This window comes from Adiantum capillus-veneris, chromosome 5, assembly GCF_014529385.1.
Source record: "Adiantum capillus-veneris isolate H3 chromosome 5, ASM1452938v2, whole genome shotgun sequence".
Classification (NCBI taxonomy): Eukaryota; Viridiplantae; Streptophyta; class Polypodiopsida; order Polypodiales; family Pteridaceae; genus Adiantum; species Adiantum capillus-veneris.
This window is the reverse complement of record NC_140935.1, coordinates 2,204,250-2,217,669: the sequence shown is the minus strand read 5'-3', so window position 1 is coordinate 2,217,669 and position 13,420 is coordinate 2,204,250. Positions and strand designations below refer to the sequence as shown.

At 45.5% G+C, this 13,420-nt stretch overlaps 1 protein-coding gene across 1 annotated transcript in view; it reads right to left on the bottom strand.

Moving 5' to 3' along the window:
- The window catches only part of LOC147456781 (stromal processing peptidase, chloroplastic-like), a 190,829-nt gene that overhangs the window by 123,556 nt on the left and 53,853 nt on the right, over nucleotides 1-13,420 (bottom strand). Inside the window, exons 11-12 of the mRNA XM_086511917.1 lie at nucleotides 9,417-9,551; nucleotides 9,121-9,345 (exon numbers count right to left, since the gene is read on the bottom strand). Of these exons, the coding sequence (XP_086368043.1) occupies nucleotides 9,121-9,345; nucleotides 9,417-9,551 (360 nt within the window). The remainder of the gene's footprint in view (nucleotides 1-9,120; nucleotides 9,346-9,416; nucleotides 9,552-13,420) is intronic.

Genomic DNA, 13,420 nt, shown 5'->3' with positions numbered 1-13,420 from the left:
TCCTATGGAGATTGAGGCGCTTACCAGACCAGTCTCCTTAGTGCACAGCTTGTGGGATACTACTAGAGCCAGATATGCTAGACTCGCCCTTGAGTCTTTAGACAGTTGGCTCTTTAAGGGGACACTTCATGCTAGTATGCACAGATGACATCATGGTTTCAGACGCATGGTTTCACCATGGACAGGCTTCCCCCTTTCCAGTACTCTCTTCAGGCACCCTCGATGTCTCTTACACGGGTGGAGATTACTAGATTCATTCGGCAGGACCTGATCAAGCTGGATACCAAGAGGACATGGATAGAGCCGCCACAGGAGTTGGGCACGAAGATGGCTTTCTATAGAGAGCATCTTCTCCACCTCACAGGAGATGGATTTGTGATTCGACCCAACTACATGGGCACACACATGTCTCATGGTTTGCAGTGTGCCATTGGTCAGATACGCACATCCTCACATCAGCTTGAGATTGAGACTGGTAGATTTAGAGGGATACCAGCAGACAGCGGGATATGCCACTTATGCCAGTTAGAGCCAGAGATAGAGCTACATTACATATGTCATTGCATAGTGTATTATGAGATATGCGGCCGTTTCCATTGCTTATTCAGAGAGGGTTTCGGTCCTTTCTCTAGGGTCGTGAGATATGAGGATCAGAGCTATTTCTACTTGAGTTACACAGATATAGAGACACTTTACTGGGGAGAGATAGAGAGAGACAGTCTGAGAGACAGATTACAGATTTCGTTTCACTAGATATGGGACAGCCAGAGGAGCAATCATCATTGCAGAGCTCGGCCCACACTCATTCGGCCACTACTGGCACTCTCATCGACCGAGCACTGGAGCAACAGAGATCCAAACGGCCACGATTGAGGAGAGGGGCTACACAGCATCAACGGAGACTACAGTAGAGGATTCGAGCCATACTCTCTCGATATCCAGAGTGCAGATGAGCATGGATACTAGTAGTAGTATCTAGTTAGTTCTTTTGTACCCAGAAATGGTATTAGATTCACCATTTTGTAACAGATTGGTCTCATAGGTCATTTTGGCCTTTTAAAGACGTTAATATAACATCTCTCTCTCTCTCTCTCTCTCTCTCTCTCTCTGTGTGTGTGTGTGTGTGTGTGTGTGTGTGTGTGTGTGTGTGTGTCTGCCCCCTCGCGACCTACCTGCTCTGCTCTGCGCGAACAACCTGCCCTGCATGCCTACGCGCTTCAGCCCTCAGGTGTCAATGCAGCAGCGCGCAATGACTCTGCACTGCTTGTGCGCGCGCACGTGTGTGTGTGGTGTGTGAGCGCGCTCTCTTGCTCCAACTGCTGAGGAGCGTTTTGCCCAGCACGACTGTCAGAGACAGAGCGGCAGGGTTTGCACGCCAACTGTGACCACAGTGGTTCTGTCTGGTTTCGCTGTGCTGGACTGACAGGGCAATTTGCACACAGGTTCGATTTTGAGTACAGTTTCAAATCTCTGGCAGAATTACGAAGATGTATATTGCTGTGGGCTTTCGTTGCTTCTTTCTATGAATATGTACAGAGTTGGCGTTCGTCTGTCATTTGCAAGGTTTTCTTCGCAGTAGATTGCAGAATTTTCTCACCAGTCGGTTTAGTTTGAAGAAGGGGTTTTTTTATTTGATTTATGTTTGACTCGCTCTGCGTATTTAAGCGTCGGAAAGCGATGGAACCTGCGTCGGAAGCAGCTTCTGAGATTAAGGCATGCTAGTACGAGGACTTTGAGGAGGCTCGACAAGCATAGAATGGTCAGACGCCTGCCCTTGAGGTGCGCATTCCGGTACAGGACCTCATGGATCCAGTTGCGCAGTACGCTATGAATGCAGTTATTCTGTTTTTCCCAGGGAAAATGCCTACTACGCAGGATGTCGGCCAATGGGTCGATTTTCTCCTTAAGCGGCAAGCTGTCCGTGGTGTCTACTTTGGGGCGCGTGGATTTTATGAAGTATTGCTTGCAGATATGGAAGCTCGAAATCTTTTGCTTAAGATGTCTCCCCTCTTTTTTAATACGCAGATGAAACACGTTCTCCCGTGGGCACTCACTAAAGACTACCAGAGTCTTATTCGTCACAAATGCCCGGTGTGGGTGGAATTGTTGATTTCCCCCGTACGTGGAGACATTTCTTGCCGTTGTTGGCTGCGCAGCTTAGAAAGGTTATCTGTCCTCCAAAATTGGATGCGAATACCAATAGATTTTGCATTCTATGGGACACGGACAAGATTACCCGTGATGGTATTATGGTTGACTCAGGTGATCCGTGGGTAGGCAAGCCTCCCTTCAAACTTAAATGGGGAAAATTTGCGAGTTCATGTTTTCGATGCGGCAAATTTGGTCATATGCAATCCGAATGTCCAGAGCCAGTCTTGCAACCTCCTCCCTCTGCTGTTCCTTTGTCCACCTCTATCCCTGCTGGGAACCCACAAGTGACGCCAAGCAAAGTGGAGTTTCTACTGCTAAAGTGGCTTCGAATGTGGACAAAGGGAAAGGCAAGGTACAGCAAGTTACTGATCTTGGGACTGGGACTGCTGCTAAAGGCAAAAATGTTGGACCTGTTGATGTCAATACATGGGTGGTGCCGAAAAAAGCACTAAAGATTCGCACGCCACTTTCTTCGCGTAATTACGTTCCTTCTGTTAATGCTAACAAGAATGCATCGTTTAAGCAACTTCCTTGTAATGACAATCGCACGCTGATTGATGCATGGGATAAAGCGATGCACTCTTACAAAGAGGTACTCCTTGGTGAGGCTTCCACATCGCATGCGAACACTGTGGACACGTTTCCTGCCCTGACTCAGAGGATGGGTCCTCATACGGATGCAGTGGATGGAAACGTGTCTATGGGCACCTCCACTTGATTTTGATTCTTGTTGCTTTTGTACATATGTTTCCAATGCAAAGTCATATTAAATGCATCTCATACAATGTGCGTGGGTCATGCAACCTTGACAAATGGCGGCTAACCTGGCACTATGTACATACATGTAGAGTAGACATAGTTGTATTGCAAGAGCACAATCAGCACGAGTTTGCTGATCAATGCTCCTATTTTGCCGGATATTGGATTGTGTATGCTGGTCAGCACGAGTTTGCTGATCAATGCTCCTATTTTGCCGGATATTGGATTGCGTATGCTGGCTCGCAAGATTTCTCTGGTGTATTGATGCTGATTCGGCATGAGCTTCAGCCTGTTCTGTTATACAATGATCCGCATGGTCGGTGGATGGTTGTACAGTGTTTGTTGAATGGTCGAGTTCATGAATTTGGAGGTACATATGCACATACGGCCTCTGGGCAAAGAGCTACTTTGTGGCGGGAAATCTCCTCTCGCCCATGGACATCGAATGCATTTCTGTTTGGAGATTTCAATAATACTCCTGGTTTGCTTGACAGTACCACAGGAAATTCGCATATGCTGCTTGCGGAGAAACACAACTGGGATCATTTTGTTGCCTCTGCTCAAATGATTGATATATGGCGTTCTTTGTATCCCGATGCCTCTGGTTTCACCTTTCAGCATGCTGCTCACTCCTCTTATAGAGCACGATTGGATCGTTGGTATTTGCTTAATGGGCAACAGTATGAAGAATTTGTATGTGACATGAGGATAGATTATGCTCTGCAGCTATCGGATCATTATCCTCTTTTGCTGTCGTTGTATTTTGGACAGTCTATTTGTGATCTGCCTCTTCACAGGAAACGTTTGTTGCATGTTAATAATGCCTATCTTACTCATGAAGCTTTTCGTCATATGGTTGCCGATATTATTCCTCCGCTGTTGGCTCAAATGCATATTGATGTGGATGCTGGTTGGTATCGTTTTGTCATGAAAGTACAAAGTGTGATTTCTGACTATGGTAGGCAGCATATGCATCGCATTCGGGAGAATGTCAGTGATGCGAAACAGGTTAGTCAACGATTACAACAATTGGCTGATTTCCGCCCATTGTCTGACTCTAAAATGACGGAGTTATGTGAAGCTAAAGTGTGTATTCAACAAAATGATAAGAGGAAGCTTGCTAAGTGACAGACGTGTGCACGTCAATGGGCCTTTATGGATAAAGGTTGTGCTTCGAAGAAATTTTTTAAGCATTTGCATCATTCGAGAGTCTCACAGTTGATTAAACGGGTTATGCTTCCCTCGAGTGCTTGGACTTCTTCGAAGAGGGAACCTGCTGAGGTTATGGTTTCACATTACCGTAAGGTGTTTGCTGCTCCATCTCAGCCGTCTTTGGCAGCTTGTCGAGCGAGTGAATTGTTGCTTTCTTATGTTCGTCCGATCTTGTCCTCACAGGAGGCACACTGCCTTGAGGATCCTTTCTCTGTCGCTGAATTGCATGGTGCCTTGCTTGCATTGGGTCGGTGGAGATCTCCTAGTTGGGACGGACTTACTATGGAATTTTTTCTCTCGTTTTGGGATGCTCTTAAGCAACCCCTGATCTTTATGATAAATGCGGCATGGGAAAAACAGGATCTACCAATTTCATGGAAAGAGGGCTTGCTTAAGTTGTTGCCCAAGCAAGCGCTTTGCTAGCAGTTCTCTCATTGGCGGCCCATAACTCTAATGCCGGTGATATACAAGATTTTGGCTAAAATGTTGGTCCATCGCATCAAGGACTATTTGTTTACAGGACTTTATCAAACTCAGTATGGTTTCATTCCTCGTCGTCAAATCATGGATAATTTGGCCAATCTTATGATTGGCATGGAATATGCTAAGTATATGCAACAAGATGTGCTGGTCATGCAAGTTGATATTGAAAAGGCCTTTTGACACTGTGCATTGGGATTTCATTGCTGCCACAATGAGAAGCCTAGGGTTTGGTCCTAAGTTGGCCAATGTGGTTCATTTGTTGTATGACTGTATTACGTCTTCAGGAATTCTGGAAGGGGAATTGACAGAATCGTGGCCGCTTGGTTGTTCGGTTAGGCAAGGCTGCCCTATTAGTGCTTTGTTGTATGCAATTGCTTCTCATCCTTTGCTGATGTATCTTGATCACTTGACCTCTGCGCAGCGTCTTCATGGTTTGTAGTTACCTTCGGGTCATCCTTTTATTGGGCAGGCTTATGCTGATGACTCGCTATTTATGCCCCGCAATCAGCAAAACGATGTTCAAGAGATTATGAATGCTTTGGAATTGTTTGCGCTTGCGGCTGGTCTTAAAGTCAATTTCCGTAAATCAAAGCTTCTGCCGCTTCGTTCTTGTGATTGGCATGCTCTGTTGTGGCCAGGAGAGATTGTTCTTCCAAATGTAATCACTAGGCATTTGGGTTATCCAATTGGATGGAATGTTACTCACAAGCAAAAAGTGGATTGGATTATAAATCGCTTGAATGTTAAATTGCATTACTGGAAGCTTTCTACCTGGCCGCTACATGTTCACCTGCGAATTGTTCAGAGTATCCTCATGGCATATGTTCAGTTCTTTTTGCCATTGTTGCATTGGCCCAGGCATTGTCTTGACTCTCTCATGTCGGCCATTTTGTCTCATTTGTGGCAAACGCGTGCTCACAAAAAAGGTTTGCGCTTGATATCGATGGCAAAACTTTGTACACCAAAGCGCTTTGGGGGTTTGAATATTTTAGACCTACGTAGACATGTCATTGCTAGGAAGGCTATGCTTTTGCCTACACTTGTGCATCAATCTCAGCCTTGGACTCTTATGTTTGCACACTTGAGTCAGCATGTGGTTGCATCCTCATTTGGTCACTGGCAATCATCCATGTGGGAGGCAGTATTTGGTAAGATGGATGGTCGTATTCCTGGATGCCCGCTTTCTTCCGCCTTGCTTTCTTCATGGAAACAGGTTACGATTCATCTCTCATGGAATGCTCGGAGGGAAGGAAACTCGCTTCGTGCGGAGAGCCTTCATTGGAGTCGGGTTTTTTCTCTTACTTTGGTCGATCGCTCGCCTCGCCAGGCGTATTTTCTCTCCTGCCGTGGCATTCGAGTGGTTGAGGATGTAGTGGATGCAGCTTGTTTTACTTTCGAGTTTCCATTTGCCGCTCGCCGCTTTGGATTGGGCATGCACTATCGCCAGTTTTGGAGAGAATTACAACAAATGTTGACTGGTTTTTTGCCCGTTTCACCTTTGGCTGATGGTGATCGAATGTCTAACTGGAAGCTTGGGGAAATGCCATTTTAAGATATTTCTGCTGGCCGGGCATATGCTCTTCTTCTGCCTCGTCCATGGATTGCTGATCATTGCAACGCTATTTGGCACATGCATAAATCAGATATTTAGTGGTGTAGGATTATATCTGCAATATGGGAAAGCCGTTTGCAGTTGAAAGAGCGGTTGTTTCTTTGGCGGTGTTTACTTGGTGTGCTCCCAGTGGGTACCTTTCTTCGGAAGCGCCGTATCCGCTCTTCATCATGTGTCCGTTGCTTATCTGCCGACGAGGATGTTTGTCACCTCTTGTGGGATTGCAGTGTCACTCGAGAATTCCTTCATCGGGTATCTGCGTGTATGCGGCTACATTTTCCCTCGACGGTCTTCCATAAGCGGTTTTGGGTTTTTGGTATCTTCTCGCCGGCGTTGCAGTGCTTTGCAGCCTTCTTCATGTGGGTCAGCAGGTTTTGGGCATATTGGAGCCTGTGGCGACAGCGTAATGGCTATATGTTCCATAGCATTCACACGGATCCTCTACCTTTCTTCAAGATTTCCCTTCGGCAGTCTCTGCTGTTTGCCTTGGAAGTTGGTGATATCACGGCAGAGATACATCAGCTTTTTTATGAATGCTTTTAGATATTTTGCACAGCTGAACACTGTTGTGTTCCTTTCCTTGTACATCTTTTGGGTGGGTTTTCCTCTCTTTGAGGTTTCCCACAGATAGTTAAATCAAATTGATTTACAAAAAAAAAAAGTGTGTGTGTGTGTGTGTGTGTGTGTGTGTGTGTGTGTGTGGTCATGAGATACCAGGATCAGAGATGCCTCGGATTATACTTACTGGAGATTCGCAAACACAGAGAGGACCTCTTGAAGAGGGGCACAATGAGAGAGATCAGTAACAACAGAAGATTACAGATTTCTTTCAGTCACAGATAGAGGAGTCCGAGCAGCCCCAACAGCATAACAACACCAGAGGCACCGGAGACATACTGCTTGATCGGGCGATAGAGTTGGGGCGGTCCCGTCGCCCACGGATGAGGGGGCCCTCTCGACATCGACGCAGATTGCGACAGAGGATCCATACCATACTGGCGCGACATAGGAGCCGTCCCGACAAAGTGCCTACCTTGGAGGACATTGAATCTCTATAGCCTTTTGGATACTGATGTATATGTATATGATGCCTCGACTATCAGAGAGCTCCATTGTATCAGCTCACCCTTAGATACATATCGTGCAGGAGCAAGAAAAGGCTGTCATAGCCTTAGTGTGTTGTCTCTCCCTCTCGCACGCACAGGAAGAGTACACTAAGACAAGCCCTTTCTTCAATGCTACCATGACAGACAATCGCGAAAGAGGGCTGATTTCAACCTTCTTTCACGTGTAGGTCGTCTGTTCGGAGTATTTTAACCATTTTACACACTTACCAAGTCAATTTCAGTCAAGAGGACCTTCAACATGCACCCCCATTCAAAGAGGACATGTCAAGAGAGTTCTACAACATTCTACATACAAGAATCGGAGCAAAACCTGGCAATTTCAGACCCAAGTATGAAAATTTCAGCAAAGAGAAGCTCTCCTTTACATTGATTATTTGCATTTTTTGTAGGAGCGAACACAGAGAATTAATTCCCTTCAGTATCGGGTAGGACTCAATTTCTTAGAAACCATAGGAATTCACAAAAGTGTAAGAGACTTCCCCTAAGAAAACAGAAACCCTCAGAACCATTAGGAATAATCACAAGAGAAGAATCTATTCCTTTCAATGCTAGAAAGAGGATTTTCTGTCTCTCAGAAATTAAGAATCAAACCAGGAGAGAGTCGAGGGTTGAGTTTAGGGGAAAAGAGGGAAGGGAGAAAAAAAAAAAGGGGGGGGGAGGGAGATCTTATCTCACCAGGCCTGGAGATACATCAATGGGCCATCCAGAAGATTCAACTATGACATGAGCAAACAAGACACAGGGTGATGACCTTCTCAGATCCTGCTGCTATGCTGCAATTTACCCCCTACCCACCTATGCATGCCATACTACATCAGTGTGTTATATTTTGTAGCATGTTCATTTTCAGCACGTTTGTCCTTCTTTCTAGATACACAAAGGACACACACATGTACGTCATTCTGTCTCATAGGCCAGTCCGCCTGTAGAAGACGTCAAGAAAGCTTTTTTTCTTTCTCTCCCTCTCTAATCTCAAATCGAGAAGAACTGATTGCAGTATATAGAATCATCTACAAAGAAAATCTGCGCTTCCTGTTCTATAACACTTACTCCCATCGTTGCACTGGAGGCATATGTTGCGCCACTTGTAGGCTTTAGCATACCTTTATTTACTTTTGTTCAAAACAGTTGTATGATTCATATATTGGTTAAGACTTTTGGTCTCATAGATCAATCTGGCTTTTTGAGGAATTCTTTTTCATTTCTCACTGTAAGATGCACCCTGCCATGAGCTCAACAATGGCCCATCACATAATACATGCTATATGTTTTGAGCTTATGCACTATATGCATTAACAGACATCAGCGGTGATCAGGCAGCCCCAACCCCCTCACAACCATAAAACACGCATTAGAAACATAAAAATCATATAAGGGATGGTTCCTACCCAACAACTCCCAAAACTCGGGGAGCTCACCAATAATAAGCAAAGCAAGCCAAATCTGTCGTACTCCAGAGACATCCTAGGGTGGCAAGCGATTGGCGAATATAGCCGGGCCCTGGTGGTCAACGCTATACTGTCCCCAGGCAGTACAAACAGGAATGGCATTTTAAAAACCAAATGTACCATTGTGATACAAAGATCTTTGTTAGTATGCATCATCCATTTCTCAAAAATCTATTTTAGTGCAACTCTGCTCTCCTTTCAAGCTGTTAGAGCATGTCATGTAGAGGCCTCCTCAAAGCATAAGGGCTGTACTTGACTAAAAGGGCTGCATAAGGCCCCTTCATAGCATAAGTGAATAAGTTCAACAACAACAAATAAATGATCTTACATCTTCAAGTGTGACAGTTTGTGCAACACCCATCAAGCATTCATGGCCTTGACGTTGATCCATTACGGTGTGGCCCAAAGAATCATTTTCCATTATAAAATTCAAGCTGTCTACTGAAGCAACACTGTCCACCATGGCTGCAAGATGTTCACTGTCCTTGAGTAGTGCTGTCATATACCTTGTCAGTTCACCCTTTGTGACACCAAACTCTTTCAGGCGCCGAACCTGGAAAAGACAGTAAACATTAGAAGAAAAAATAATTCATTTACAATCTGCAGTCACATTTATGAAACTACCTCCTGCACTGCCACATTGACTGCTCCTCTCCAGTCCTTGGGCTCTGCAGAAATAGTTAAGGTGCTCACAGAACACCCTTCCCTTCCTGAGTCACTGTTGTCAAGTTCGATTCCAATAAATGGCGGATCTGCTTTCTGTCACACAGATACCTTTCAGTTTGACATCATTGCGAAAGCTGAGAGTTAACAAACACAAAATAATGACAGAGCATTTCAAAGTAAAACAACCTTAAGACATCAATTCTCACTTGAAGAAAACAATCTAAAGGCACGCGGTGAGGATTTTTAACTGTTATACAAGTAAACCACATCAATTACAAAGAAGCTAGTCTATTCCACGCCTGTTTTGTTGTTTATGTGGAGAAAATGTATGGAGTGATGGAATGCTAAACAAAAATCACAATCAGCACATGAGCCTCTATGTCCTTAGGGTCCCAATTGATGGGTTGCAGGCCTATGGTGGATGCAGACGGTGAGGTGCCATGACGAGGTGCAAGTGCAATAACAACTACACGCTATATTTGATTGATTATAAAACTTTCCAATATATAGATTTTCCTTGCCATGCAAAACTCAACTCTAACTGAATCCTACCTGCATGCCTCAAGGGCTTGTTCCCACGGGTTTGACACTTGACATACTAGGCTTGCATACCGAACACCAACATGGCTGCTCAAGAGCAAGCAAAAAAACTCTAGCAATTGAGCTGCTAGACCATGCACCACTATGCATAGAACCTGCATCCATCGAACCCAATCTTACATCATAATCCCACACTGTTATGCACAACGATATACAAGAGATGCAGAACTGTTACATACAAAGAGCGCACATAGCAGAGACGAAGAAGACGATGCACACAAATCGTGTCCAATCCGTCCCCAGGCACGAGGACATTGATGAGGACATCAATGTTTCTTAAGGGGGGAAGTACGTTATAAGCTCGGTATCCCCACTCCATTAATGAAGACATCAATGGTTCTTAAGGGGGGAAGTATGTTATGTCCCCTTCACACTTCCAGGAGAGGAAATCTAGTCTAAGACACCGTTGAGATGGGAGTCCGGTGTCCGGGTGGACATAGTGTAAACTCGGCCAGTGTGGCCAACCGCTTTTATAAAAAGGAGGCCAAGGCCTCATTTGTAGTTATCGACCCCCGGGCCCCACTCGCAAAGTGCCAGTGGTTAGCCCGTGAGGCTAGGAGTGCGCAAGGTCACCTCGAGGAGGTGAGGCCGGGTGGTATGGGTGTCACGGGGACGTGGCAACTGTTAACTATGTCATGAGGACGTGGCAACTGCTAACTTTAGTTGTTGGTTTCTTTCCAAGGGGTTTTGTTTTATTTTTGAGACCCTCTTCTTGAAGTAGCAAATGGTCGGACATTGTATGGCCAATGTGAACGGTAGTTTCACCCGCAGATGGGTAGTGGTCGGCACTGGAATTCGTATGGTAAGAGGATGTCTAGGCTCAGAGCAAGATCATATAGGTCCCCCCGTCGCACTTAGCAAGTTGGTGGATACTAGGAAGTGAACTCAATAAAGGCCTCAAGTCAAGGTGTGACTACCAACAGAAAGTATCCGACAGTTGGGCCACACTACACTTTTGGATGCGGTCCCAATGAGGATAGATGGTCAGATGGCCCTACGGAAGCATCTCCTAAAATTTAGGGAAGTGCTATTTTGGGCTGAGAAATGTGTTCGCGTCATTACCTCCGGTACGACTAGGAGAACATTTTACAACTCTGCCGCGAAGTCAACTGGGCGATTAGTTGGGATATTTTTAAGCGGCGAACCCGAACTGGGAAAATGCTTGTAAATGCGCCAAGTGTCACATTTTTGTGCAGTTTCCAATGCAAGGAAGAGTTGGCGCTGATTTTATAGCTGGGAGGCTCATTTGCAACTCTCTGTCACACAGGTTAAGAGCTATGCAGTGCTTCCTTTCCCTCTTATGTACAATACGGTGCCAGGAGTGATGCCCTGCACGCTACGCACTGCTCTCTCATTTTATTTTTTCATTTTGTCATTTTGTCATCTTGTTACTCTGACTTTGTATCAGATCCACCACATTGTAACTTTCTGGTCTCATAGGTCACTCTGGCCTTTTGAAGACGTTAATATAACATTTCATTTCTCTCCCCTACGAGCAGTATGTTATGCCCCACTAGTGGGCTTTTCATTTGACCAATGTACAGTTAGGTGGGTTCATGCACGATTGCCGAGGCAAGAGCCTCTTGCACAGGTACTGGATTAGCTAGCGGCTAATCCCCCGCAAGTACAGGCGAATTCGGAGAGGTTTCACACCAACAATCTCGTCCGATTCAAAGGGCAGCTAGCCCTATAGATGCGGGAGCTCGAGGTCTTGCTACAGATGCGACCGGCACGCGAAACGGAGCCCAAAACAGGGAATTACAGCTTGCTGTGTATTTTTGCAGGTTTAGGGTTTCGGCCCTAAACGGACCCTAATACCCCAAGGAGGTTCGGGGGCGTGAGGGGACCGCTGTATAGGTGAACTGGCGCATTTTCGGGGCAGAAAACAGAGAATTCAGCGTGCTGCAGATTCTCGCCAGGTTTCGCAAAGTGTCCGTATGCGTCGGGAAAGTCACCTATTGCGTGGGGGTATTGACTGTGAAGCGTCCTAGTACAGTTATGCTGCGGAAATCGGGCCAGAACAGTTGTTTCTTAGCCTAGATTGTGCGGGGCAGCTTGTAGGAGATCACAGGTTTTATTCCCTCTGTTAAAGAATAAAGAAATACCGATAGGGGCGCCAATTTTGGGGCCTACAGGTTGTCGGCGTCTGCTCGGAGCATTCTAGCTCCCGAGCCGTGTGTGTACTTAGGTGTTAATCCCCGTTACAGGTTACCTTTGCCAAGTGCTCTGCGTGTATGTCTAAAGTAAAGAATTTCGGGTGAAAGCCAACGCCTACCAGTCTTGGTGGAACAGCAACCCTTGACACTCATGGTTTCACATTTGTGTGCGCATATTGTGACACCATCCTTTGATCATTGACAAGCAACATATTGTGAAGTTATTTTTGAGAAGCTTGAAGGGCACATTCTAGGATGTCCCTTTACTTCTTCTCTCATTGTTGATTGGAAGGTTATCACCTCACATTTGGAATCGCATGGTCAACAATCCTCTCTCGGAAATTTCCTTCGATTGGAGAATTTGTATTGGAGCAAGGTTTTCTCTTTGACTTTGGTCCAGTGCTCTCCTCACCAAGCGTATTTTCTCTCTCAAAAAGGAATTTACCACGTACATCGAGTGCATGGATCATGTTGTTTCGGTCTCTGATGCGGTATCTCATTTTCGATTTGGATTCCATTATCCTCCTCTTCGGCGGGAGATTCAAAGGATGCTTGCTGATCTCTCACCTATTCCTCCTCTAAATGTGAACTCCCGCTGTTCTAATTGGAATCTTGATGATACCAGCCTGGAACGCATTTCAGCTGCAACGTTTATGTCCTCTTGCAATCTGATGCGTGGATTGTGTGTCATGGTGATCAGTTGTGGTCACTCTCCAAGTTGTCCTTATGGTGGAAACGAACATTGTCTAGCATTTGGCAGAGTCATCTCCCTTTGAAGGAACCTATTTTCATATGGCACTGCTTCGTGGGAGCTTTACCTTTTGGCAGCGTATTCCATGCACGGCATATCGCAGCTTCTCGTTGTCTTAGATGCCATGAAGCTAAGGAGACTATGCCAAACTTACTGTGGGGTTGTTGCTACTCCAAATACTTCATTCGACAAGTGTTGGGTGCTCTTCACTCTGCTTTCCTTCCAGCACTTTTTCACATACGGTTTTGGCTTTTTGGGGTGCTTCAGTCTCCACAATCTCACTTTACGGCCTCTTTTGGTTGGGTCATATTTTTGGTTCTCTGGGCCATTTGGCACCATCGCAACCTTTTAATGTTTCAAGGCATTGATGCTGACCCGTTTCCCTATTTTAAATTGTCGCTTTGTAAGTACTACATTTTGCTTATGATGTTGGAGACATTACTCTTGAAGCCTAT